The sequence below is a fragment of the Sphaerodactylus townsendi genome, linkage group LG02 (genome assembly GCF_021028975.2).
Source record: "Sphaerodactylus townsendi isolate TG3544 linkage group LG02, MPM_Stown_v2.3, whole genome shotgun sequence".
NCBI classification, from domain to species: Eukaryota; Metazoa; Chordata; class Lepidosauria; order Squamata; family Sphaerodactylidae; genus Sphaerodactylus; species Sphaerodactylus townsendi.
Window position 1 is genome coordinate 123,718,281 of NC_059426.1, and position 27,542 is coordinate 123,745,822.

The 27,542-nt window shown below is 43.4% G+C and overlaps 1 protein-coding gene across 1 annotated transcript in view; it reads left to right on the top strand.

Annotated features, from left to right (window-relative positions):
* LOC125426346 (cytosolic phospholipase A2 epsilon-like) overlaps positions 1 to 27,542 on the top strand; it is a 67,779-nt gene that overhangs the window by 23,260 nt on the left and 16,977 nt on the right. The window contains exons 6-14 of the mRNA XM_048484603.1: positions 2,314 to 2,356; positions 7,047 to 7,110; positions 8,400 to 8,554; positions 11,256 to 11,333; positions 14,790 to 14,827; positions 18,867 to 19,026; positions 22,434 to 22,570; positions 25,561 to 25,783; positions 27,176 to 27,290. Of these exons, the coding sequence (XP_048340560.1) occupies positions 2,314 to 2,356; positions 7,047 to 7,110; positions 8,400 to 8,554; positions 11,256 to 11,333; positions 14,790 to 14,827; positions 18,867 to 19,026; positions 22,434 to 22,570; positions 25,561 to 25,783; positions 27,176 to 27,290 (1,013 nt within the window). The remainder of the gene's footprint in view (positions 1 to 2,313; positions 2,357 to 7,046; positions 7,111 to 8,399; positions 8,555 to 11,255; positions 11,334 to 14,789; positions 14,828 to 18,866; positions 19,027 to 22,433; positions 22,571 to 25,560; positions 25,784 to 27,175; positions 27,291 to 27,542) is intronic.

Below are 27,542 nucleotides of genomic sequence, written 5' to 3' on the forward strand. Positions count from 1 at the left end.
CCAGCAGCATTTCCAAGCTACAAATCTGCTCCTGGTAATACGAGTAGCAATGGAGTAGTGGTTAAGAGCAGGTGCACTCTAATCTGGAGGAACGGGGTTTGATTCCCTGCTCTGCCACTTGAGCTGTGGAAGTGTATCGGAGGAATTCAGATTAGCCTGTACACTCCCACACACGCCAGCTGGGTGACCTTGGGCTAGTCACATTCTTCTGAGGTCTCTCAGCCTCACCTACCTCACAGGGTGTTTGTTGTGAGGGGGGAAGGGAAAGGAGTTTGTAAGCCCCTTTGAGTTTCCTTACAGGAGATAAAAGGGGGATATAAATCCAACTCTTCTTCTTCCTTTAGAGGGAATGTGATCCCATCTAGAATAGAAGATATCCCAGTTCCTGTGTCAAAGTTTCCCTCACCAGTAGCACCTTTGTTTGACTGGAATTAAGTTTCAGTGCGTTAGCCTCCATCCGTCCCAAAACTCCTTCCAGGTATCAGTCCACAATTTCCACAACCTCCCTGGAATCTTCTGGAAGGGCAGAATAGAGATAGATAGACATCACTACCATTTTAAAATGCTGTAAGTGCCTAATCATGCTGCACCGCATGCTGATGTTTCAGCATTTGTCAAGGTAAGGGGGAGGGACAAGAGCACCTCAGCTTGTCATGCTGTGGCATTTTTGAATTTTTATAAAGGGTGTTATCATAGATGCATTGGACCCATCAATGCCATCATATCTAGTCTGACAGTGAGTCTCTGCCTTGCAGGAACACAGGAGATGATTAGGGTGGGGAGAAGAGAAGCAATTAGCTTCCATTCTTCTGCAGCTAGCTAGTGGGGGGAGAACATTAACAGTCAGTTTCTCCCTTTTGGGGTGAGGGAGGGACGATCTGATTTCTTCTGTTCCCCATCCCCCAAGCTCAGGAGGGAGCAGAAGCAATTGGCATCTCATCTCCCTGTCCCCACTCCAAACTGGGGGTGGGGGGAGGAATCTGCATCTTATTTTCCTGCTTCAAGCGGCAACACTCCCAAGCTAGAAATCTGCTCCTTTAGGGAGAATGTGACCATATCCGGAACAGGAGAAATGCCACTTCTTGGATCAAAGCTTCCCACGACTGCTATCACCTCTGTTTTGTTAGGGTTAAGTTTCAGTGTGCTATAGCTCAATCCCATACAAGAGGCAAATGGGTCAATGTAGGTGGCACAGGGCCTCACCAGCATGTTTGCCTCCTCTGTCAGCATAAAGAGCACCCATGCTGGTGGAGAGGACAAAGATGTTGGCTGGCATCCGGGCACCTGAAAGTGGGTGCCACCGTGGAGATACACTGGCATCTGAGTGAATGTTGGCACAGGGCAGGGAGTAGGATAGGGCATTCCTGGGTGTGGAGTTGACTATAGTTAGCTTTCAAACTAGGAGTACCATGGTCAAGGCCTCAGAACTATGCTACCCTAAAGGATGTTACCCTAAAGTAACTCCATTTAATCCTATAAGTGGCCAGGCATTTTTCCTGTTTTGCAGCATGGTGGTGGATCAGTACCTGGTTGGAGCAGCTTCTGGATTGTGCTGTTAGCTTTCATCCATCCCATAACTTCCTTAAGGTTGGCATCTGACATCAGAGCCGTTGCCTGCCTTTTCAGCAGTTTTTTTAATTGTTTGGTTGGCTCAGTGTCTGATTTTGAGTGTCAAACAGGATATGTTTAACTTCTTATCAGGCTTGCTATGAAATTTGCAGGATCCCTAGCGCACATGTAGGTCTCCTGTACAGTCAGCCTTCCCAATTTGCTTGAATGAAAAGGATTAGTTTTGTCTATTACACACATGAAGCTACCGTATAGTGAGTCTGACCAGTGATCTATCATGATTAGTATTGTCTACTTATGTAGCTTTTTAGAGTCTCAGTCTGAGGTCTTTTATATTATCTACTACTAGAACCTTTTAACTGGCAGTGTCAGGATTCAAACCTAGGACCTTCTACATGCAAAGCAGATAGTCTACTACAGAGCTTCTCCTCCTCTACTTGCTGGCTTTTCCATTAGGTATAACGGCCCAGAGGACAGGGGAACTCTTTATGTGCATTAGATCTGTCAAGTCTGCAAGAATCGGGGTCATCCTGACTTGATCAGGAGAAAGACAGACTTATACATATTTTAAATAGGCAGCATTATGAATATGGGAGGGTCTATACACAGAATCTATTATTAATCTAAACTTCTATCTGCAATATTGCCAATGCAAATTTAAGCAAAACACAAATAAATTACCACCCTCAGTTGTCAAATAGTTACGTAATGTGATTTCCTCATTCCTTTTTTTTTGCCTTTTAGCCCCGATGTTCCAGAAAAAATTGTTACGAATGGAGTTTTAGTGGTAATTTTTTATTCTCTTACATTTCCTTAGTTGTTCAATGATAGGTTTAATAGTATTGCTGAGCCCAAGCTACTTTTTAACTGCAAAAGTTTCCATTTTGTGATTTGTCTAGCTTACAGTCATTGTTCCCATTATTTCAACTATTTGAGAAGTGGGAGGGGGTGGGGGTGGGGGGGCGGGGCGTGGGAATCCAGGCCAACACTAGAGATATATTTATATGGACATTTTAATTTTTTTTTCATCGTACGTGTTGTCATTGTCACTGGTTTTGGTTTGCTTTAATTTTTGTTGCTGTTGTTAAACTATCTATACCTCTCAACATGAGCAAGGCAGAAATGAAATAATAATGAGGAAATTCAAATAAAAATGAGGAAATTCAAATAAAATCAGAAAGCTTTTGAAATCAGTCTTATGTGAACACTCCCTCACATTGGGATATATAGCTGAACTGCATATCACTGAAAACAACACATCTTAAAGAATAACATCCACATTTGGGTACACATCTAGATGCAGGTGTGAGAATCCAAATGTGATTATCGTTTCTCTGCTCTCTATTATTTTTAATGGAATCCCTCTGTGCATATCTCAATGCAAGGAAGCATGTGTAAGTTTCCTTGGCAATAGGCAAATATTCCCTCTTCTTCTTGACATCCTCCTCCTGTCAACAATTATGCAGCATGTGACTAAGCAATATAAAAACTTGTTTGGCAAAACATTTGTGAAACAGGCCCCTGCACATTGGCTCAGGGCTAATTAGGAGAGCTTAGGCTGCAAAGCAAGTGTTCTTGGAATCTGCATAGCATTCTAATAACTAGTTGGACTAGCATTTTATGACTAGTTAGAACGAGACTTTGTATTTGCTGGCACTTAGTTTGCCCACACAGTTTCATGAATTGACTCATGTTGAGCGCAGTGATCCTTGATTTCAGCTTCCAAAAACCATTAGACCTTCCACAATGTGACTGAGCATCACCAGATGGCAAGAATAAAAAGTGCAATGTAAGTGCTCACATTCTGGGATTCTTAAATCATTGAGGCTAGGAAACTTCAGCATTTTTCTGAATCAACCAGCATTTTTCCTCATTAACTGACCAGGCTCCTATATGTGGTGGCAGAATATTCATAGTTATAAAATTTCATAAGGGCAGACATGCCGCCTCCCCTGTTCAAAGAACCTTCCATCATTCATTGTAATTCAAATTGCTATGATTGTACTGCCATGAAGATTTTTAAAAAGTGTACAGTGGGACTCATGAGAGCAGAAAAATCCCCAAGTTAAAAAAAAAACGGAGGGGGATACTCCACCAGAACAATGCCAAATGTGATTTGGCAAGATAACTTTGTAAGTTCTTAGCTGCCATTTGGGGGGTTGCTAGGCAACCTCATACCATATAGTGGAGAGCCTTTGCCTTAGAGTGTAATGTTAAACTTCTTTTCAAAGGGGGGTCTCAGTTGTGTCACATGGAGTTTCCCAGCAACCCCAGAAGGCCAGGAGGGAAAGTCGCAGCTCGTGATGCACAGTAGGGCAAAAATGAGTGGGTGGGAGAGGAAGCAGGAAAAAAAGGGAGCAGGGAGAGGTAAAATAAGGGCCAGTAAGAAAAGGGAAAAGAACAGGGAGTTGAGAAAAAGGGGGAAAAGGAGTGGGAAAGGTGGGAGAAACAGAAACAGCAGCAAAGGGGTCAGTGGGTGGTGGGGCAGATTTCTACTTCCCTTCCATTTGTCAATGATTCTCTAAATTTTTTTGTTTTACATTTTATACAAAAATCAGTTGCTGTAGAACATATACTTCCTGCCTTGTTATGTCCTAAGTTGTGATGCATGTTGATTGTCACACAATGCATTCCTTTAGTCAGTTTGCTGATGAACTAGTTCACAGATTTCCCTTTTTGTTTTGTTCTAGTACAATGCTCTTTGTTATAATGGGCAGGGGATATATGTTTTCATATTTTGAATTTCTAAGCTACTCCTATTGCAATCAGTATCTGTTCTCTGTGATACTGTTGTTAAGGGCTACATAATGGAGGACAGGGACGTAGGTATAGATTTTTATGGGGGGGTTGGGGCCACCCCCCCCACCCCTAGGGCATGGCCACGCCTCCCCCAGCCCTGCCCCCAGCCTAGCGCTTATAAAAGCAGCTCTCCAAGGCTGGGGACGGCAGACTCCCCCGCCCTGCCCTCCCCTGCCCCCCATCAGCTGGGCTCCCAGCCAGCAGCTGGCAGTTCCTTCTGCCCTCCCCTCTGGGCAGAGGCATAGAGGAAAAATGGAGCCCGGTGCAAAATCTGAGTTTTCCGTCCCGTCCCGTCCCGTCCCGTCCCGTCCCGTCCCGTCCCATCCCATCCCCCACCCCCGGGCAGCCGCTGTGATGCTGGAATCCACCCCCAAACAGCATCACTTTCAATGGTGTTTAAACTAGAGAGCCAAATTCTCCTTTTAAATCCACCTTAAAGGGAGAATCTGGGGTCCCCAGTTGAACAACATTGAAAGCGATGCTGTTTTGGGGTGGATTATCACCCACCCTGAAACAGCATCACTTTCAATGTAGCGTAGTGGTTAAGAGCAGGTGCATTCTAATCTGGAGGAACCGGGTTTGATTCCCTGCTCTGCCGTTTGAGCTGTGGAGGCTTATCTGGGGTATTCAGATTAGCCTGTGCACTCCCACACACGCCAGCTGGGTGACCTTGGGCTAGTCACAGCTTTTCGGAATTCTCTCAGCCCCACCCACCTCACAGGGTGTTTGTTGTGAGGGGGGGAAGGTCAAGGAGATTGTAAGCTCCTTTGAGTCTCCTACAGGAGAGAAAGGGAGGATATAAATCCAAACTCTTCTTCTTCTAAACTGAGGACCTCAGATTCTCCCTTTAAATCCATGCTGAAGCGGGGGATTTAAAAGGAGAATCTGGGGAAATTTGGGGGGTGCCTGCTGTCAGGGGTGTAATGGTTAAACTAACAGCACCAAACTTTTAGGGTATCTTTAGGAGACTCTCCTGATGATACCACCCAGGTTTGGTGAAGTTTGGTTCAGGGGGGCCAAAGTTATGGACCCTCAAAGGTGTAGCCCCATTTCCTATTAGCTCCCATTGGAAACAATGGGGGATGGGGCACCGTCTTTGGGAGTCCATAGCTTTGCACCCCCTGGACCAAACTTCACAAAACCTGGGTGGTATCAGTAAGAGACTCTCCTGATAATACATCCCAGGTTTGGTGAAGTTTGGTTCAGGGTGTCCAAAGTTATGGACTCTCAAACGTGTAGCCCCCATCTTCTATTGGCTCCCATTGGAAACAATAAAGGATGGGGGCACCCCCTTTGGGAGTCCATAACTTTTGACCCCCTGAACCAAACCTCACCAAACCTGGCTAGTATCATCAGGAGAGTCCCCCAAACAATCCCTGAATGTTTGGTGCTGCTAGCCTAAACAATGCGCCCCCTGCAGGCCAAAAACCAAAAACATTAAAAATGTTTTTAAAACCCACAAACGGGTGGGCGGAGCTTCGGACATGAATGGGGGGGTCTGAACCCAAGAACCACCCCCTTACCTATGTCCTTGATGGAGGAGGGGACTTCTGTGAGTCTTCTTTTTGTTGGACCTAAGGGTACTTTATTTAAAGGATTGCCCTCCCCCATACTGGTGTTCCCAAGTGGATTACTATGTGTATATATAGTGCACTAGAGGAGTAAATGACAGCCAACAGTATCTAACATTCTTCTATATTGCAGTCCATGATATTTGTTTTATAGTAGTTATTGGGAGTCACTAAAGTAAAACTCATTCTTTTTTGCATAATCCCATCCCTTTTGGAAACATAGCCTCTTTTTGTGTCCTTTTAGTCATTTTTGAATATGACTGTGACACAGAGGGCATACTGGTATTTATAGATAGAATAGTAAGGGGGAAACTAGAGAGCAGCGTAAAATTAGTACTGCTAAATGGATGTGATATGATATAAGAAGAAAGGGTTCAAATTTACCTAAACCTATAGCAGTGATGGCGAACCTATGGCACGGGTGCCAGAAGTGGCACTCGGAGCCCTCTCTGTGGGCACGCGGACACAGAGTTCGTCATGTGGGGGTCGGAAAATCACACACATCCCACACACACATCTAGGCTGGCCTGGGCCACTGAGCACAATGGGCCTGGTGCCTATGCTCCAGGTGGCTGCTGCCTGGGGGGGGGGCGCAGAGGAGGCAGAGATGCTAGAGAGGCACAGAGCGGTGCGCATGGGACTTGCTGGAGGCTAGAGCAGGCTGGCCCCTGCTCAAGCGGGTGGGACGGAGGATAAGGGGGCCAACCGGTTTTTCTAAACTAAAACCTCAGCATTCAGGTTAAATTGCCGGGTTGGCACTTTGAGACAAATAAGTGGGGTTTGGGTTGCAATTTGGGCCCTTGGTCTCAAAAAGGTTCGCCATCACTGACCTATAGCATTTGAACCTTAACATTCAATCCCCAGTATGTGACTGCTGGTTCTGGTTGCTCAATAGTATACCTCAGCATACTCAAATACACTGTTTACTCTGTTATTTCTTCACCTGTCCTATTGCTGAGTACAAGAAAGAGGACTCTGATGACTATAGGCTCATATCAAGCCTTGATTTAGAATCTTTGTGTCTCATTTATTTCCTACATTTTCATAGTAGGGCCAAGCTGGAGCTGAACTGCCTGTCTTACATTTTCCTGTTTTTCACTTTTACAGTCTCGTGAAGTTGCCTGTTTGGAAGTTCAAATCGATAACGGACGAATGAAGCAGGATTCAACACGTAGGTCACTTCAATTATATTATGGTCAAAGCTAGTCTCCGTACACTTTTCTATAAGTTATTTCTTCACATTTTCTTGGGTAAGCTGCTATAATATCGTGAAATTGTTCATGCACATTCTAAGTGTTTGTGGTAAACATATCAGCAATTCAGAATGGATTATAAATGGTAAAGGAATGTGTTTAGCATACAAAAAATTAAAAGTAATTTTAATGATGGAACTTTTGATTACCTAAAACACTGGAATTTTGAGAATGGTTCTTACAGAAGTCAGGCAGCCGTATCCAGACCTGGAGGTGGTGGGATGTGGCGTCAGTGCAGTGCTGCCCTGCTGCCTCTAATAGGGCTTTCCAGCAGTGCTGGCAGCTCAGAAAAGCCCTGAAACTCCCCCATCACCAGAAAGCCCCATAGGGCGTACAGGATTTATACCATCAAAAGGATGGCATAAGTTTGAGGGCCAGTGCGCTGTGCTCTCGGCCCTAAACATTTGTTGGCTCCACCCTGGGGAATGCCCCTCCCCACATGCTGGCATCCAAGAGTGCACCAGCATGTCCCAACCACAGCCCGGACTTGTGGATTTTGCAGCATTGGGGCTGCAGGTCTGGTGGACACCGGTGCATCTGCCCCCTCTGCCGGTGTCACAGGTAGGTGTCCAGGAAGGGGGCAAATGTGCTGGCATGAGGCTGTACCATTTCCTAGAGCCCTTTTGCCCCCCTCTTTTGGATAAGACTCTTAGTTGCATATTCTTAAAACAATAATATTTATAGAATCATAGAGTTGGATGAGACCACAAGGGACATCAAGTCCAATTCCCTGCCATGCAGGAATACACAATCAAAGCATTCCTGAAAGCTGGCCATCCAGCCATCTTTAGATGTCCCATTAGAGTAGACAGTGACTTTTTGTATTATGTATAGTTTGAAGAGATGGATAATAAGGATGGTTGTATCATGGAAAACTTAACAATGACTTTAATAACACCAGTTAGTTCCTTCATGACTGCTGTTTTCTGAAAGACTGATGTTAGACCATAAAACCTTCTTACTGCCTTACAAACAGAGCTCTATGCACAGATTCTACTTTTTACTACTGGTATTCTTTAGTTCATAATGAAGACAGAAGGAAGCCTGGCATCCTGCAATTACCAGGGGTGGGGGGTGGGACAGAATTTACTTGATCCAAGGTACTGCCTGGCATACATTTCCAGCATTCAGAAAATATTTAGAAAAATACTTTGTCTCAATGTTTTCTGAAGGATTATAACATGGATATTTTCCAATCTTCCTTTAGAACGAAGATACAATCTTTCAGTTGGTGGATCCCATGAAGGACCCCAGGAGCTCACATTGGGCAACTGGCTTTGTCCTGCATCTTCAGTTAAATTTCACTTTATAAAATATTTCCAGTCAGAACTGGACATTGAACTCCCAAGGTGGCTCTGTTCGGTATGTTATTTTTTGTCTTTCTGAAGAGACTGACATGCTATATCTGAAAGGGAAATGATAGAGACAGAGGTAACAGTTTTTTTGGGAGGGAAAAGGACTTGATGACATCTGGTGATCTCCTTTCACACACCTGAGGTGCAGCCTGTGATGGTTTTTCCTCTCTCCATTATACTGGGCATGTGGTTGCTGCAGTGGTGTAACTAGGCAAACTGGAGCCCTGGGCAAAACCTGAGTTTGATGCCCCCCCAGGTGCATGCCCGGTGCAATGCACACACCCCGCCCCCTTGTAGCTATGCCCAGTGGTGTATCTAGGCAAACTGGAGTTTGGTGCCCCCCATGGGCAGCCGCCCTCCCCCACCGTGACCAAGCAATGATTTTTTGCACCAGGTCATTTCAAAGTCACCATCACATTATAGAACATGCCCCAACTCACAAATCCGAACACAGCAATAGGCCATGCCACACAGCAGAAATAACTTTTTTGAAAACATTTTCAAAATGCTTTCAAAATGTTTTATTACTGCTATAAAAACATTTTGTGGTGTTGTATCCAGTCCCACCAATTGGGGGAAACAGCATCACTTTCAATGTCATTTAAACTGGGAACCCCAGATTCTTCCTTTGAGGTGGATTTAAAAGGAGAATCTGAGCTCCCTAGTTTAAACAAGTGATGCTGGAATCCACCCCCAAACAGCATCATTTTCAATGGTTAAACTAGGGAGCCCAGATTCTCCTTTTAAATCCACTTTAAAGGAAGAATCTGGGGTTCCCCGTTTAAACAACACTGAAAGTAATGCTATTTTGGGTTTGATTCTCCCCCACCCTGAAACAGCATCACTTTAATGTTTAAACTGTGGACCTCTGATTCTCCCTTTAAATCCATGCCAAAGGGGGAGGGATTTAAAAGGAAAATCTGGGGAAATGTGGGGGGTGCCTGCTGTCAGGGGTGCAATTGTTAAGCTAGCAGCACCAAACTTTCAGGGTATCTTTAGATGACTCTTCCAATGATATGACCCAGGTTTGGCGAAGTTTGGTTCAGGGGGTCCAAAGTTATGGACCCTCAAATGTGTAGCCCCATCTTCTGTTAGCTTCCATTGGAAACAATGGGGGATGGGGCACCCCCTTTGGGAATCCATAGCTTTCGACCCCCTGGACTAAACTTCACAAAACCTGGGTGGTATCAGTAAGAGACTCTCCTGATGATACTTGTCAGGTTTGGTGAAGTTTGGTTTAGGGGGTCCAAAGTTATGGACCCTCAAAGATGTAGCCCCCATCTTCTATTGGCTCCCATTGGAAACAATGGGGGATGGGGAACCCCTTTGGGAGTCCGTAACTCTGGACTCCCAGAACCAAACCTCACCAAACCTGGGTGATATCATCAGGAGAGTCTCCTGAAACATCCCTGAAATTTTGGTGCTGCTAGCCTAAAAACTGTGCCCTCTGCAGGCCAAAAACGGGAAAACACTGAAAATACAAAAATCCCACAAACGAACCTGCAGTTTTTGCATCCCCCACAAGGAGGCGCCCTGGGCAACTGCCCACTTTGCCCAATAGGAAGAACACCTCTGGGTTGCTGCTCCTGCCTTTCTGCCTACCTGCATGGCAAGTGTAAGCAGTTATGAGCAACACCCAGAGAGGGTGGGTAGCTAATTGAAATAGTGATGGCTTCATCTAGTCACCATTGGTACTGGCTCACTTGCTTGGCCAGAGGTAAACAGTAGGAAGTACTTGTAGGAAGTCTGCCCTTTCCGTCTAGATGGTGGTGTGCTAAGCTGCCTGTCTGGCTCTTGCTCGCCCAGGGTAGAATCTGGGGCTACTGCATCCTCCAGGACACCCCTTTAGTCAGCCAGGTCTCAGGAAGGACCTCAGAATTCAGAAAAGAGCAGGGTTTGCAGAACTCCTGGATCCTCTCTCTTCAGCCAGCAACTGCTTCCTAGACACTTAGACAATTATTATTGTAGATTTCACAGCTGCCAGATCTTTAGCTGGTTGTTGGCCTTCATTACAATTCGAGCCTCACCTAGAGGTCTAGGAAGTTGTAATGTATCGGCGTAGTATTTGTGCGGATCCCAGCAGGGCTGCCTTCTGAATTTGACAGATGTTAATTTTGTCAATTCGAAGATGTTTTAAGTGCTGCCCTAGTTGTTGTTGTTGTTGTTATTATTATTATTATTAATTCGTTTTATAAACCGCCCACTCCCGGAGGGCCACCTCTGCCTCTATCTTGGGTCCCTGTCTCCTCCTTCATCCTAGCCCTTGCAACAAAGCTGGTGCCAACAACCAGGGTTCCTCAAGGTGGGGGAGGGGGATGCAGTAAGTTGTGGCAGGGTTACTGCTACCACATTCCCATTGCTATTTGCTTAGGCAATTGAACAGAGGTGGTAAAAACAAGCTCTCTGACTTCTGTCTGTCTGGTGGACAGAGAACAAAGGGTTGAAGAGAAGGACATTGTGATCTAGTGTGGAATAGTGAAAGGCTGATGAGGGGAAGCACCCGGCTCTACCATTGCAACTCAAAGAGAGAAGGCAGATATGAATAATGGCTGCTGTACTATGGACAGCAGGACAGAGGCTGGCAGTGGACCCTGCTAGGGCTCTGCAGCCTCAGTAACTGCTCATGGATACCCGTACCTGGTGCTGACCTTAGGAGCCAATATGGATTGCTTTATAAAGTTTTTTCTTATGGTAATTTTTTTATTTAGGCATCCAGTGAACCAAATGAGTCAAAGAGCATTCCCCTGAATTCACTTCCTATACGAGAGAATGTATCAGTAGCACCGGTGAGTTAATTGTTAACATTTGGGAGTCAAGTAATGCATCAATACTTTTTTTTAATGTTTACAGTAATCCAAGGAACATTTATAACATGGTTTATAATGAGAAAAGCAAGAATATGTCTCCTTCCTTTCCTTTAGTTGTGACAAAGTTTTCCTGTAACTATATGTAAATGTTGGTCTATGTTAAGTTTTCATAGAATAATAGAGTTGGAAGAAACCACAAGGATCATCCAGTCTAACCTCCTGATATGTAGGGGTGGAGCGAGGGGGAACGGTGCCTGGGGCACACACATGGCCTGTGCCCCTGCTGCAGCGCTGCTTGCCCCACCCCACCCCTCCACACCCCCTCCACGCCCCAAGCATGCCCCTGCGCTACACCACTGACTCCCAGTAGCTGGTCATCCAGCCTCTGTTTAAAAACCTCCAAAGAAGAATCCACCACTAAGGCAGAATATTCCACCGTCAAACAGCCCTTACCATCAGGAAGTTCTTCCTAATGTTTGGGTGGAAACTCTTTTCCTGTACCTTGAATCCATTACTCCTTGTCATAGTCTTTGGAGCAGCAGAAAACAAGCTTGCTCCCTCTTCAACATGACATCCCTTCAAATATTTAAACATGGCTATCATGTAACTCTTTAACTTTCTCTTCTTCCCAGCTCCTTAAGTCTCTCCTCATAGGGTATGGATTCCAGACCTTTTACCATTTTGTTAGCCCTCCTCTAGACCCATTCCAGCTTGTCAATTATGGTGCCCAGAACTGGACACAGTATTCCAGGTGAGGTTTTACCAATGCGGAATTGAGAGGTACTATTACGTCCCTCAATCTAGACACTATACTCCTGTCGATGCAGACCAGAATTGCATTAGCTTTCTTGGCTGCCGGATCACACTGCTGACATGTTCAGTTTGTGATTTATTAAGACTCCCAGATCCTTGTCACATGTACTGTTGTCAAGCCAGGTGTTACCCATCCTATATCTGTGCATTTCATTTTTTCTGCCTAAGTGGAGTATCTTAAGAACATTCATCTCTGTTGAAATCCATTTTGCTAGTTTTGGCCCAGCTCTCTAATATGTCAAGATCTTTTTTGAGCTCTGACCCTGTCTTCTGGGGTATTAGCTATCCCTCCTAATTTGGTGTCATCTGCAAATTTGATTAGCATGCTCTCTATTCCATCATCCAAGTCATTAATAAAAATATTGAATAGCATTGAGCCCAGGACAAAACCCACTTCTCTCTGGGATGAAGAGGAGTCATTGGTGAGCATCCTTTGAGTTTGGTCAGTCAACCAATTGCAAATCCACCCATCAGTAGCAATGTCTAGCTCACATTTTATTGAGTTTTTTTGCAAGAATATCATGGGGCACCTTGTCAAAGGCCTTACTGAAATCAAGGTATGCTATATCCACATCCTTCCCTGTCATTTCATCAAAGAAGAAGAAGAGGAGGAAGAGGATAGATTGGTTTAGCCTGACAACTTATTTTTGAGAAATCCATGTTGACTTTTAATGATCATGACATTCTGTTCTAAGTGCTTGCAGACTGTTCAATAATCTGCTGTAGAATCTTTTCTGGTGTTGATGTCAGGCTGACTGGGTGGTAGTTGTTTGGGACATTAGTTCCCTTTTTTGAAGATGGAGCAACATTTTCCCTCCTCCAGTCTGCTGGGACTTCTCCTGTTCTCCAGGAATTCTTGAAGATTATTGCAAGTGGTTCTGAGATTAGAGTGTTGTGGGTTTTCTGGGTTGTATGGCTATGTTCCAGTAGCATTTTCTCCTGATGTTTCGCCTGCATCTGTGGCTGGCATCTTCAGAGGTTCTGAGATTACTTCTGCCAGTGCTTTTAATATCCTGGGATGTAGTTCATCCTATATCCTATATCTGAATTCATTTAGAATAGCCAGTACTACCTCTTTATCTAGTCTGTGCTGGATTTCCCCTACTGTATCATCTTCTCCATTTTTCCTAGCTTGAGCACTGTTTTCCTTTGGGGAGAAGCCTGAGAAAAAGAAGGCATCCCCTGTTAGCATTTTGCCATCTTCTCCACACAGTGATCCAATTGTTTCTTTGTTTCTTTGTTTTTACTTTCGCTATGGAATTAACAATAGAAAAAAGCCCTGTTTATTGCTTTTAACTTCTCTAGCAGGCATGAGCTTGTTCTGAGCTTTATGACTTGCTTCCTACATGTGACAACTATTTGTTTGAATTCCTCTTTGGTGATTTCCCAATTTTTACATTTCTTACACATGTCCCTTTTAAATCTTAGTTCAGTTTAAGTTCTTAAAGCATTCATCCCGGTTTCTTTAGACACCTCCCACTTTTCATCCTCACTGGAACTGTTTGAAATTGTGCCTTCAAGATCTCAGTTTTAAGAAACTCCCATCCATCATGCACTCACTTCTCTTTTAGTATTCTTAACCATGGGATCACACATAGCAGTTCCCCACAGTTACTGAAGTCAGCCTTCTTAAAGTCTAGAATGCTTGTCTGACCAAGCTTGACTTCCACTTTCTGTTGTAAAAGGATCCTACCAGTCCCATCCCATCAACTAGGTTTTCATAATTGGTTAGGATCAGATCTAAAATAGCTGATCCCCAAGGTGTCTCTTTCACCTTCTGGACAATAAAATTATTTGCAAGGGAAGTGAGGCATTTGTAGGATTATATAATTTTGGCAGAGTCTGATTTCCAAGAAATATCAGGATAGCTGAAATCTTCCATTACTACTAAATCTCTCCTTTCTGAAAGTGTGTTCATCTGTTCCAGGAAGGCATCATCCAAGTCTTCTCTCTGGCTTGGGGATCTGTAATAGAGATTACAATGAGATTACTGTTGTTTCTCTTCCCCTTAATTTTTACCCAGATTCTTTCAACCTGGCTTCTAGGATTTAAGTAATGAACCTCCTCACAAGTATAATTGTCCCTGATGTATAATGCTACTCCTTCTCCTTTCCTATTTGGTCTACTTCTCCAAAATAGGTTATACCCCTCAATTATTACATTCCAATCATGAGACTCATCCCACTAGTTTTCATACTTCCTAATGTGCTGAAGAGAAGATACACATGTCTCAAGTTTATGAACCTCTTCCAAGAGGGCAACCAACTTGCACTAGCTACCACATCCTCTAGCAAAAACAAACATACCACAACTGTTACAGGTGACTTCAGCAACTCCACCATCCATAATCAGTAGTATTAACTAGCTACTGAAACAGCTTTGAGCCACTGCCACAAAAGTCTCCCACTGAAAGCCTTCATAAATGCCTGTTGATCTTCTAACCTGAGATTTTCAGACCTGACAAAATGTCTCATTAAGCTAAATAATGTTACCTGGTAACACTATTTGGAAAGGAGCCAAGAAATGTTAGAAATAATATTTTTTTCTAAAACTGAAATGAATAAAACTTTTAATTTCCTTGTGGCTCTGAAGAAATGCATGTACACTTGATTTTTTTTCCAGAACAAAACATTTGAGTTGGATGTGAAGTCAAAAGATTGGTAAGAGAACTTTTCCTAGCTAAAAATCTATACACACTTCACTTTTCTTTCTCCCATCCCTATCATATTCTAATTGTGTATGGAGTCACATGGAAATAACGTGGATTGTCTTGGTGGACCATGTTCACAACAGAACCACATGTTTAAAGGAACAGATGAAGTATTTTAAGCCAACATCTAAAAATGTAAAAGTTGGAATGTTACAAATGCATTCAGTCATTTGTCAGGTAATCATGGTTGGCTGCAGCTCCTTGTTGAATGTACGCTTGGTGGCAAACTTGGGCTTGCCTATATTTAGTATGTGGAATAGCCCAGCATAATCTTCTACTTTTTAGATATGGGCATTTGTCATTTAAATATTTTCTTTTTCTTATCTGGGAACAACTTGGCTATGACCATTTTCTAGAAACATTAAACAAAACAGAAGAGATTAACTTGTAATTGATGTAATCATAGAACATGGTCAAGAAAAATACTAATATTTTCTGTTATTCCTAATATCCTGGGTTGAGCGAGAAGTTTGCATGGTTGCCAGTCCTAAAGTGGGTTTGCCCCGCGAAATTTCCCTCATCCCGGGATTTTCAAAAAACGCCAATTTGGCGATTCTTTAAAAAAAATCCCATGGTGAACCCACTACTGTGCAAACACCACGGGAACAGAACCAGTTTAATTTCCCCACCCAGCTGCCTGATCTCCCCACCTGATGTCATGTCAGTTTTCAACTCTGTTGAGCTGCACACTGTTGCAGACCGCTCTTCCTGAAACATTTCCCCAAGCATGTTTTCTGCTCATGGTATCAATTGGGTATTATTTCATCTGGGTTAATCAGGAATGGAGTCCCAAAATGTCCCTGTTTTATTTTCTGTACATGGACTGGTTGCTCGAAGCGCATAGCTAGGGAGATGTGCACTTTGGGCCGAATGTTAGTGAGCATATCTGGAGGGGAATCTCTTATTTTCCACAAAAAAAATTGAGAACCTGAGTGGAAATGTGATGTGATACTGTGCCCCATTGTTTTTTGCTGCCACTTGCCATGTTGAGACCTGCACCGGGTCCTATCCAGAACTGGAAAAAAGGGAGGCTTCATTTTCCCCCACCAGCAAATTCAACAGGCAGGGTGGAAATGTTCATCTAAGCTGCTGCCCCCCAAAAACAGCCAATCAGGACATGGGACACCGGGGATGTTTGTGCATGCGCGGATATACTTGCGGTGATAATACAAAAAACCTGGGCTCATGCGAAACAAACTGGAATATTTCCTCCTGGTCTTAACTCAATTCCTTCACAGAAACGGGTAGCCATGCAAAGAGAGAAACCGGGATAAAATAGACCCAGATTGTAAAATACCAATTGTAACCTGGTTTAATTGTGCCATGTGAAAACGGCTGTAGTCACTTCTTGACTATGACAGTGAAACAGCACATTTGAAAGCCCATGCTCAGAATGGAATGTCCTTTGTCACTAATGGATCCACTGCCCCATTTTTTGGCCCTGGTTGCGGCCTAGTGGAATGCTCTGTTGAACAAGAGCAGGGCCCTGCGTGATCTAGCTCAGTTCCACAGGACCTGCAAGACAGAGCTGTTCCACCAGGTCTATGGCTGAAGACAGCAATAATATTTCCAACTTAAGCTGACCTCTCCTTTTTCAGCGTTTTTCAGTGTTCAGCTTTTACGTTTATTTGCTTGTTTTGCTTCTTGTTTGGTATCATTTGTTTTGGTCTGGTTTTGATGGTTGTTGATTGCTGATGATTTTGGAAGCAATGTTGTCATCCTGACCCTTGTTGAAATGCATTTAGAAGACTTATTTTAGAAATTGTTTTAAACATTATTTTAATTGCATCTTTATGGTTGTTCACTGCTCTGAGCTCATTTGTGGGGAGAGTGGTATATAAGCCAAATAAATAAAAGTGGCATTGAGAAAGTTTTAAGATGCTGGGATCTCAAACAACTACTATGTGGGGTTGCTAGCTCTGGGTTGGGAAATACCTGGAGTTTTTGGAGGTGGAGCCTGAGGAAGATTAAATATGGGGAGAGGAGGGATATAATCCTCTAAAATAACCAGTTTGTCCAAGAGAGCTGATCTCTGTCATCTGGAGATCAATTGTAATAGTAGGAGATCTCCAGCTTCCACCAGGAGGTAGACAACCTTATTACCTCCCCCCCCCATGAGATATCAGTTGCCATTTTAGATTGTCTTGAGAACAAAGAAAGTTATCTGAGATATCAAACAACTACCTTGCTAAATCTTGGCCTAAGACATTTTTGGTGAGGCCCAGAGTAAGAGTGGAGGAAACATTTTTCTAATGGGAAGTTTGAAGATTAGAGTTAAGATGGGTTTTTTTTCAAGTTGATTTAATCTGAAATATATATCCCAGGTTACTCTTGCTTCATGCAGTTATGATGGCTGAAGATCAGTTCGACGTAAAGGGAAACCTTTTTTCTTGCCAATATAAATTTGAAATACAATGTAACAATTCTAATTTGCACTTATATTATCAGAGTACTTCACGTATAATAGGAGACCAATCGAGTGAGGAGACTTCCATTAAAAACACTGAAATAGTAGTGCGTCCCCTGTTTAATCAGATATTAATATACCATGCCTGTGTGGATTGAGAGGGTCACAGTCCACAAAGAGTGGATCACAGTCCACAAAAAGTTTACATACACTTAACTCTCTGGACTGTAGTCATGTATCTAAGGCTCAAATCAGATATCAGGAATGTGTCTCAGCTTTCTCAGGACAGATACAACTTGGTTAATTGCCAAGCTTGCATGGGCCCTCCCCAGTGCCATAGGGGGGAAAACTGGGGCCCGGGGGAAAATGGTGCCCATGCCCCCTGCATGCCCCCCCTCATGCCTCACTTATTTTTAAAAGTTAAAAGAGCAGTCTGCTCCAGTCTGCGGAAGCTGCTCTGGGCTGCAGGGGGCAGTCTGAGAGGAGGGGTGGAGGAGCGATTCTCCACCCCTCATGCCTGCACCCAGGGCGTTTTTGTCCCCCATCCCGTGGTAGGTCCGCCTATATTTTTCTCTCCTCCTTTCATGAGATGCATCAAATTTAAAGCCTTCAAGTTCCAGATAGTAATGATATCTGAATGTATGTAACTTTACTGACAAAGGTTGCTTTTGTTTAAAGAACTGAGATTCTTAACCAGTTGCTGGGAATGACCCGAACATTGGTTAGTAGAGGTGCCTGCGTGTGGACATTACAACTAATTAATCATTACAGTGCAACCCATGGGAGGAGGCAGTTTTGCGGTGACGTGGGATGGCACCATGGTGGGGCAGCCATGCCATCTCCAAAGGGTAAAAGGCAGTGCAGGAAGCAATGAAATTGTCAGAAATCTGTAGTTGAGCAGAAAACTTCCTATGGGCTGACTATATTTTAGCTGGCATAAGTCTGTTCCAGCCAAAGGGGTGGACTGAGGTCAAAAAGCAACAGGAAGCCGACTTACGTTGATTTAGTTCCAAGAATACACCCAGAATGCACCTACCAGTGCCATTGTGGGTTCCCATGGTGGAGTAGCGCCAGTGCAGTGGAATCTTCCATAGTCAACTCCCATATTCTCTTGTGCCAGCCTTTACCTTCTCTCTACATCCACTATTCTTTCACACACACACACTCAGATTGCACTGTGAGTTGTACTGCTCTTGGCATACTGCACAAAGGGAGAAGTGAGGAAAGAGAAAGAAATATAAGAGAAAGAATATAAGTCTAGAAATAAGCCATGTTCATGAGCTTAATGAGGTTCAGGAACAAACAAACTTGTTCATGATGTGCCAAGATATGATGTCTTTCAATGTATCTACATTATGGCTATTGCCCAGAAATATTTGCTCAACTGTAGTTATTTTCCATCTTTTTAACACAACAATAAGCAGTTTGTTTCTTTTTGAAAAGTAGCTTCTGGTTCAATATGGGGCAGAAATGCTATTGTACCTAGAAAGGAAGAAAAACCTTGAGTGCACATGTAAAGGTTTCTTTCTTATATTGCAAAGCAACATCTGAAGTCAATGTAATCTATTCTTCTTGCTGTTAGGACTGAAGGCTGGCTGTGGAAAACACCAAAGCAGCTTGATCTGAGACTAGACTATGATCTGTGCTCAAGTGAAAAGAGTTTCCTGCAGAAGCGGAAGAAAGTGGTGGCTGCTGCTCTGAAAGGTGTCCTTCAGTTAGAGCGAGGTCTACAAGAGAATGAAGTAAGTGGAATACAGAAAGAGGGAAGTAGCCTTTTCTCCTACCTGATAAACATCTGCATCCTTTTGATAACGGCATGTGAGGCTAAAAGCAACCTTCTGAAACCTGTCAGCTAAGAAGCATTCGACCCATGGAAAAATAATACCCCATAAACCATTTCACCTAGACCAGGGGTAGGGAACCTTTAACGCTCAAAGAGCCATTTGGACCCGTTTTCCACGGGAAAAGAAAACACTTGGAGCCGCAAATAATTTTTGACAATTAAAATAAAGATAACACTATATATATAGGGTTTTTTACCTTTTACTCAGCTCATTCTGAGAAGCACATGGATGCGCCTGCCCTGCTGCCTGCAGGGCGGGCAAGGATGGGGCCGGCGGCTCGGCCTCGCTGGCTGCCGGGAAAGCGCCCGCCCCGCTCCAACGGGGCAGGCAAGAGGGGAAGCCCGCGGCGTGGCCCAGCCAACCATGGGCAGTTGGTGTGCCTGCCCTGCTGCCTGCAGGGCGGGCAAGGATGGGGTCGGCGGCTTGGCTCGTGGAGCCACAGTGCAAGGGCAGAAGAGCCGCATGCGGCTCTCGAGCCGCAGGTTCCCTACCCCTGACCTAGACATACCAAAAGGATACCATTACTAGGCTTGGAGATTTGGATGCAATGAATACCAGATTCGGCTTGAATCTGGGTGAATTCAGGCATATTCGGGCGAAAATCGGCCGAATATGTCCTGCCCGAATCTGAACAAATCTGAATGGAAGGTATTCGGGCTTTTGGGGGTATTTTTTGGTGTTTTGCGTTTTGGCCTGCAGGGGGCACATTATAAAAGACAGAGGCACCAACATTTAAGAGTATGATCTGGAGACTGTCCTGATGATGCCCTCCCAGTTTGGTAAGGTTTGGTTCGGGGGGGGGACAAAATATGGACCCCCAAAGTAGGTGCCCCCCATCTCCCATTGTTTCCCAATGGGAGCTAACAGGAGATGGGGCTATCCCTTGGAGGGTCCATAACTTTGGCCCCCCTGAAACAAACTTCACCAAACTTGGGGGTATCATAAGGACAGTCTCTGTATGAGATCCCAAAATTTAGGTGCCAGTAGATGTAAAAATGTGCCCCTGACAGTCACCCAAATAAATTTCCCCAGATCTGTGCTCTGAAGTGCTTTGACTCCATAGTAGTCAATGGGGATTTCTTGGGGAAGGACTGTGGGGTGCACATTTTTCAAGTTAAAGCTACAAAACTTTCAGGGTATCTTCAAGAGAGTCTCTTGATGACACCATCCAGGTTTGGTGATTTTTTGCTTCAGGAGGTTTAATGTTATGGGCTCCCAAAACGGTAGGGCCCATCTCCCTCCGCCCCTGAAGCAAAGTTCACCAAACCTGGGTGGTGACATCAAGAGACTCTCTTGAAGATACCCTGAAAGTTTTGTGGCTTTAACTTGAAAAATGTGTACCCCACAGCCCTCCCCCAGAAATTCCCCATTGGCTGCAATGGAGCCACTTCAGAGCACAGACTCTCCCAGTAATTAATTGTTTTTCCCACCATAGACTTCAATGGAGCTTGCTGTTATGCCCAGCTGGCTCTGTGCTGGAGATTTTATTGGGGACTCGGGGGGGGTCTTGCTCTGGGTGGGGGCACATATTTCCCACAAGGCTGTGATGTGTCTCCTGAAAGGAACCAGCCAACTTTGCTGAAGTTTGCATGGCTGGGCATTAGTTTTGTGGGCATCAGATTCACCTTCAAATAGGTGCCCACAGCATTTGCCCCTCTAATGTAAACTTCAGCTAAGTTAGCTGGTTCCTTTCAGGAGACACATCAGCAGCCCTGCGGAAAATAAGTGCCCCCCACACAAGAGACTGCTCAAATCTCTACCACAGAGCCAGCAGGGCATAACAGCAAGCCCCATTGAAGTCTACGGTTGGAAAAAACAATTAATTTTTCTCACCAAAGAACTTGAGGAGGCTTATTGTGTTTCCACTCTTGTACACATGAAGCCATCTGTTTGTTGTATTTCCCTGTTCCTATACATGAAGCCTGCTGCCTTATTGTGTTTCCACGCTTCTACACATGAAGCCTACTCAGTACTGGATACAGTGTTTATCAGACTTCTCTCTGTGATATACCTCTTAAGATGCCAGCCACAGATGCAGGCAAAACGTTAGGAACGAGATCTACCAGACCATGGTCACACAGCCCAGAAAACCCACAACAACCACTGTTTGCTGAGTTCTCTCAGAACACTCTCACCCCCTCAAAAGCAAAGTCCTAATGCCTATAAAACCTGCACCTCTTAAAATGAAGCCACTCTACAATGCACTTCAAGCCAGGGGGCATGTTTGTCAGCCCTGAGTCTACTACCAAGCACGATGCCATGTCACATCAACAGCAGCCAGGAAAATAGAAGCCACAATTTGGAAAACCACTGAAAATATTACACTACAACAGAGACTCCAACATTCCTGCTGGGTGACCTTGGGCTAATCACGGTTGTCTCAGAACTCTCTCCATTCCACCTACTTTAAAGTGTCTGTGGTAGGTTGGTGGGTTGTTGTCAATTCCCCATTGACTACAATTGAGTCAAGGCATTTCAGAGCACAGAATCTGGGGAAATTTCTTTGGGTGACTGTCAAGGGCGCATTTTTAAATCTACTGGCACCTAAATTTCGGGGTCTCATCTGGAGACTGTCCTTATGATACCCCCTAAGTTTGGTGAAGTTATGGACCCTCCAAGGGGTAGCCCCCATCTCCTATTAGCTCCCATTGGAAAAAATGGGGGGTGGGGCACCCACTTTGAAGATCCATAACTTTGTCCCCTCTGAGCCAAACCTTACCAAGCTTGGGGGCATCATCAGGACAGTTTCCAGATTATACTCTGAAATTTTGGTGCTGCTAGCTTTTAAAATGCATCTTCTGCAGGTCAAAACGTAAAAAAACCCCCAAAATTAAAAAAATTCAAACGAAACTGAATTTTTCAGATATACCCGAATATTCGGGGTATATCCGAATATGTTATTTGTCTTATTCGGGCATACAGATAATTTTATACCTGAATAAATCTGAATCCGAATTTTACCGAATTTTTAGGGTATTAACCAAGCCTAACCATGACTGATCAAAATTATTTTATCACAGATGGCAATATTGTTATTTATCAAGAGAAATTATAACTGTCGAGAGTCCTAGTTGGGGAAAAGGTTGGGTATAAAAATTTTGTTACACTGTTGTGGAAACTAGCATAGGTAGTATTTCTCTTTCTGGAGATGTATGTTTGTAATATTTCACGGACCAAATTCTATCAATTTTTTAGATTGGGGAATTTCAGCAAAATGTATGTTATTTTATAGAAAGGTGGCTGGTGATATTGCTATTAAATTTTATTATTTGTTTTCTGATCAGTTATTTTTCTTTCTTCAACAGGTGCCTGTCATTGCTATGACAACTACAGGGGGTGGGATGAGAGCACTGACAGCTATGTATGGCAGCCTTTGGGGTCTTCAGAGACTGAAGCTTTTAGACTGTATTTCATATATCACTGGCTCGTCAGGTGCAACATGGTAAGGACCTAGTCAATTGTGTAAAATTCTGTGTACAAAGATCAATTCTCAGAGCTTTGAAATTTTACTGTGGAAAATATCTTTAATGAGCCATTCACTGGTTGGAATTTATGTGCTATAACTTCACTTCAAAGCCACCTGCATTTTTTACTCCCTTGAGTACCCCAGTTCACTTTGATTTTTCTTGATTTTCAATTTCATTATAAGATAGCAAATTATACTTACATTGTACCATTGTGAGAAACATATCTCGCTGTGACATACCTCCAAAGATTCTAATCATAGATGCAAGCAAAACGTTAGGAGCAAAAACTACTAGACCATGGCCACACAGCCCAGAAAACCCACAACAGCTGGATACTTACATTGTAATCATAAGAAACAAACTATAGGACAGCTCATTGTAGAAATCAGCTATATATGACATCTCTGGTGGTAGAAATTATGCTTTATGCCACAATAGTTCAAGCAATATTGTAACTTACAGGCTGATGAATAGAGCCATTGGCTAAGGAAAATCTATATAGGTTGCATTGTTTTATTTTTACATATTAACTTTGGCTTGTGTTGGCTTATGGCCACCCACATATAGTACCGTTGTATTGTAGTAGGGATAGGATTGCCAACCTCCAGATTGGGCCTGGAAATCTCTTGGAATTACAACTGATCTTTAGATTACATCAATCAGTTCCCTTAAAGGAAATGACTGCTTCGGAGGGTGAAATTAATGGCATTATACCCACTCAGGTCCCTCCCCTCTCCCCCCATATTTCACCCCCCTCACCTTCTTAACTTGTACAGACAGGGTCACCATTCACTGACCAGTTTCATCAGATTTTTCCCACCTTTTTTTTTTAAGGACTGAGGTGCTTCAGATAATGGTAGCATAATGTGAAACAGAAGCACTTTCCCTCAGCCCTGTAATGGGTGAAGTATGCCTGTTATTATAAACCTTCCTAGGCAAACCCCCAAAATAATACTGAGGCAGATTTAAAACTTAAAACAGAATAAAATATTTATTTAATAGAGAGGAGATGGGAAAGGGAGATAACTTGGAGGGAAAGAATAGATAAAGCAGAAGAAATGTATAGTTACAAAAAGAGCTTAGGAACAGAGATTCAGTATTTGGTTTTCAGACTCTGGCTTAATAAGTTTGTTCAGTTTCAGTTCTCAGTTAGCTTAGATGTTCTAAAAATGTTTCATAAGATGGTACAGTTTCATATTCTTTTCAGATTGTACTGGCTAATGGATAGTACGCTCAGATATAATCAGTACCCTCACAAGCCTTCCCAGTTAGAAAACCCCAAAATAAAAAAATGAAACCCTCTTGAAGTAAAATAAAGCAAAACCCAATATACCTCAGGGATTTTTCCTCCCCATCCCTGAAAGATTTATCTTTCCTTGGTTATATATATGGCCCCCCATCCTGGGTCCCTCAATAACCCTCCACCAGTTCTCTCAGTCTGATTATTAATCTACTTTCAACACATAGCTCACAGGCTGTCACAATGTAGACCAAGCTGGATTTACACCACTGACTACAACTGTTCTCCTCAGAGATGATGTTTAATTCAGTTAAAGACAGTTTGCTCTTTGCTTCAGGAACTCTAAAAAAAACTTATTTAAATTTTCCTTCACAGGAAAATATGCTTTCTACCTTTGTGCATCATCAAGTTTTTTAGTCAATCAGAGTGCAGAGTGCCACAACCAATCAGGTGGCTTCTCCTGTTGCTAAGGTCACAGAATCATGGAATCATAGAGTTGGAAGAGACCACAAGGGCCATCAAGTCCAACCCCCCGCAGTGCAGGAACACACAATTAAAGCATTCCCGATATATGTTCATCCAGCCTCTGTTTAAAAACCTCCAAAGAAGGAGACTCCACAACTCTCCGAGGCAGTGAATTCCACTGTCAAACAGTCCTGACAGTCAGGAAGTTCTTCCTAATGTTTAGGTGGAATCTCTTTTCCTTCACCTTGAATCCATTACTCTGTGTCCTAGTCTCTGAGGAAGCAGAAAACAAGCTTGCTCCCTCTTCGACATGACATCCCTTCAAATATTTAAATATTTGCTTCTTCTGACTAAACATCCCCAGCTCCCTAAGCCTCTCTTCATAGGTCATGGACTCCAGAACTTTTACCATTTTTGTTGCCCTCCTCTGACACGCTCCAGCTTGTCAATGTCCTTCTTGAATTGCGGTGCCCAAAACTGTACACAAAATTCCAGGTGAGGTATAACCAATGCAGAATAGAGAGGTACAATTACATCCCTCAATCTTGACATTATACTCCTATTGATACAGCCCCAAATTGCAAGGTCTTCTATGCCTTACTCTGAATGTAAACAATAATGCCTGTGACAGACCTGCACTTTTAAATTTGACTTTTCCTCTGCAATCCATCACAACACTTCCCAGTCTCCACCAGCAAATCTCCAGATATTTCCCAGCCCAGGGTTGGCAGCCGAAAGTAGGGGTTTACTAATCAATGTGACTAAGTAGTGCTATGATTCAAGAGTACTGTTGTCAACTGCATGGCATCCCCCTAGTACCATATGCTGTGATCTTTATTGCTGACATTGATTATCTTGTTTTCTAAGTAACATGAATAGCAACCCAAATTTGGGGAACAGGAAAATAATTTTAATGTATGGTTTTGAAAACAATATACAAGTAAGTGTGTACATTACAGGAATAGGTCCCTATTCCTAGACTGTTCAATGGGGATCACTCTCAGGGAAGTGTCTTTAGTCCTGCACCTTACAAAAACTTACAAACAGTACTTTTTACTACTTAATTTATGTGAGTTAAGAGAGCATCCACATGCCTGATCTCACAGAATTTAACTATTAGTATTATTTAGGGATCAGTAACCTGGAGTCTGCACCACTTTGAAGTCCAGTAGAAGCTAGTTTTTGTTATAAAAAGAACACTCAAATAAAAACAAAGCATAAACTTATTCAACATGAATTTTCTTTGCTGTCTTTTTTCAGCACCATGACAAAGTTGTATGAAGATGCTGATTGGTCAAATAAAGACCTTGGGGAGATAATCAAGCATGCTCGGAAGCAAGCCGCCAAATCTAAAACGAGTGCCTTTTCTTGTGAGAGTTTAAAGAACTACTACAGGGAGCTATGTCAGAGGACAGTTGCAGGATACAAGACATCCTTTATAGATCTTTGGGGACTCATGATTGAGGCCATGCTGAATGATGGGGTAGGGTATTCTGTGCCTGCTTGTTTTCAATATATTATCTATGATAATGAAAGCTGTGAAACAGTATCAACCAATCGTCCATACTTTGGGACTTCCCATGCTTTGGGACTACCCTTCTATTTTAACAACATACTTTGGGAAACACTAGTGTCAGGTAGTAGAACTGAACCAGATGTCTGGCAACTGATTCTGGCAAGTGGTGGAGGAAAGATACAATCTGGAAGCAAGAGCAGGCAAAGATGTGTACATGTTTAATGTTTTGCCAAGTGCTGATACATTGGAATCTGCTCACTGATGCCAATCCTTGATGCCAGTCAGTTGTTATCACCTGCACACCACTTTCAAAGCAGGTTTTCATCTCACCTCCAGCAAACATGGTAAAGCAAGTCCATTCACCCTGCTTGGCTCTTCTCCCAACCAATGGTGCTTTCCCCGCATTAATGTTTTGGTGATGGTCTTAGTTGCCAAACCCAGAGCTTCTGCCAAACATCTGATTTGGCCCCAAAGAACTAGCTAAAATCAAAATATTCGTGATGGCACACCCAGTGGTGGGATCCAAAAATTTTAATAGCAGGTTCCAACGGTGGTGGGATTCAAACAGTGGCACCGCCGCACACACGCACCTCCAGTCCCTATTGGGCAGGGAGGTTGCTTTAGTAACCCCTTCTCGGCACTCAGAAAAAATTAGCAACCACTTCTAGAGAAGTGGTGAGAACTGGTTGGATCCCACCTCTGGGCACGCCCCTTTCTTATTGTTCACTCTAGCTTTTTACTGTGGGTGAAGCCACTTCTGAACTGGAAGCAGTGGCCACCACTCACTTGCCCTGTGCCTCTGACAGCCAAGGAGGTCAGCTTCTCCTAGCAGCCAAGGAGGTCAGCTCACTGAAGCTGGTGAGTGGACAGTGATCAGTGATCAGCAGCATGCAATGGCCATGGTTGCCTGACTTCTTTCAGCATGGCAGAGGAAGCATGCCAAAATATGGAAGACCCTAGTTTTCCAGAGGTGCTAATGTCACTACTGTACCTTTTGAAAAATGTGCAGTTTCTGATGCTGCAGTGGCAAACCCTTTCAAGGCCTTGGGGCATTGATGTCTGCTGAATGAGATACATCCCTATAATCACCTGCAAAATCTGCACCTTGAAATATCCTCTGGATGCATTTCCTGACCTTCTTGGCTAATAATATACCATGCTCCTCAGATTGTTTTTCAGTAATTCACCACCTTGTGGAAAAGCAGTATTATGGTCAGGAGTGATGTAAGCTCTGGCCAGATTAATGTTGTCTAGAAGCTGTTACTTAGCCTGTAGGTGGGACAGTTCTAATGCAGTTGTGCACTTTTCTATGTTTTTATTCCCACCTAATGTGTTGTGTACATATTCCTCCTCCAATAGAACAATAATCAAAAACTATCAGATCAGCGAAAGGCAGTGAACCGAGGTCAGAACCCTCTGCCTATATACCTGGCACTCAATGTTAAAGACAAAATCACCACGAGAGATTTTAGAGGTAAGGTATTTCTCAGCCCCTTTCACATTTTCAGTGATTTTTTTGGTATGGCAGCTTCCTTGATGAAAAAAAATCCTTATATGTATATGATAATACTAGTTTTAAAAGGGAATTAATTCATCTTCTTGAGTCTTTACAGGAAGTACTGGAACAGCTGTTTAATTGATGTGCCACTCAGACATTTCTCTTTCTTTGTGACCCGACTGTGCCAATCACAATTTTTGGATTGTGATGTTGCCTGGCTGGTGAAAT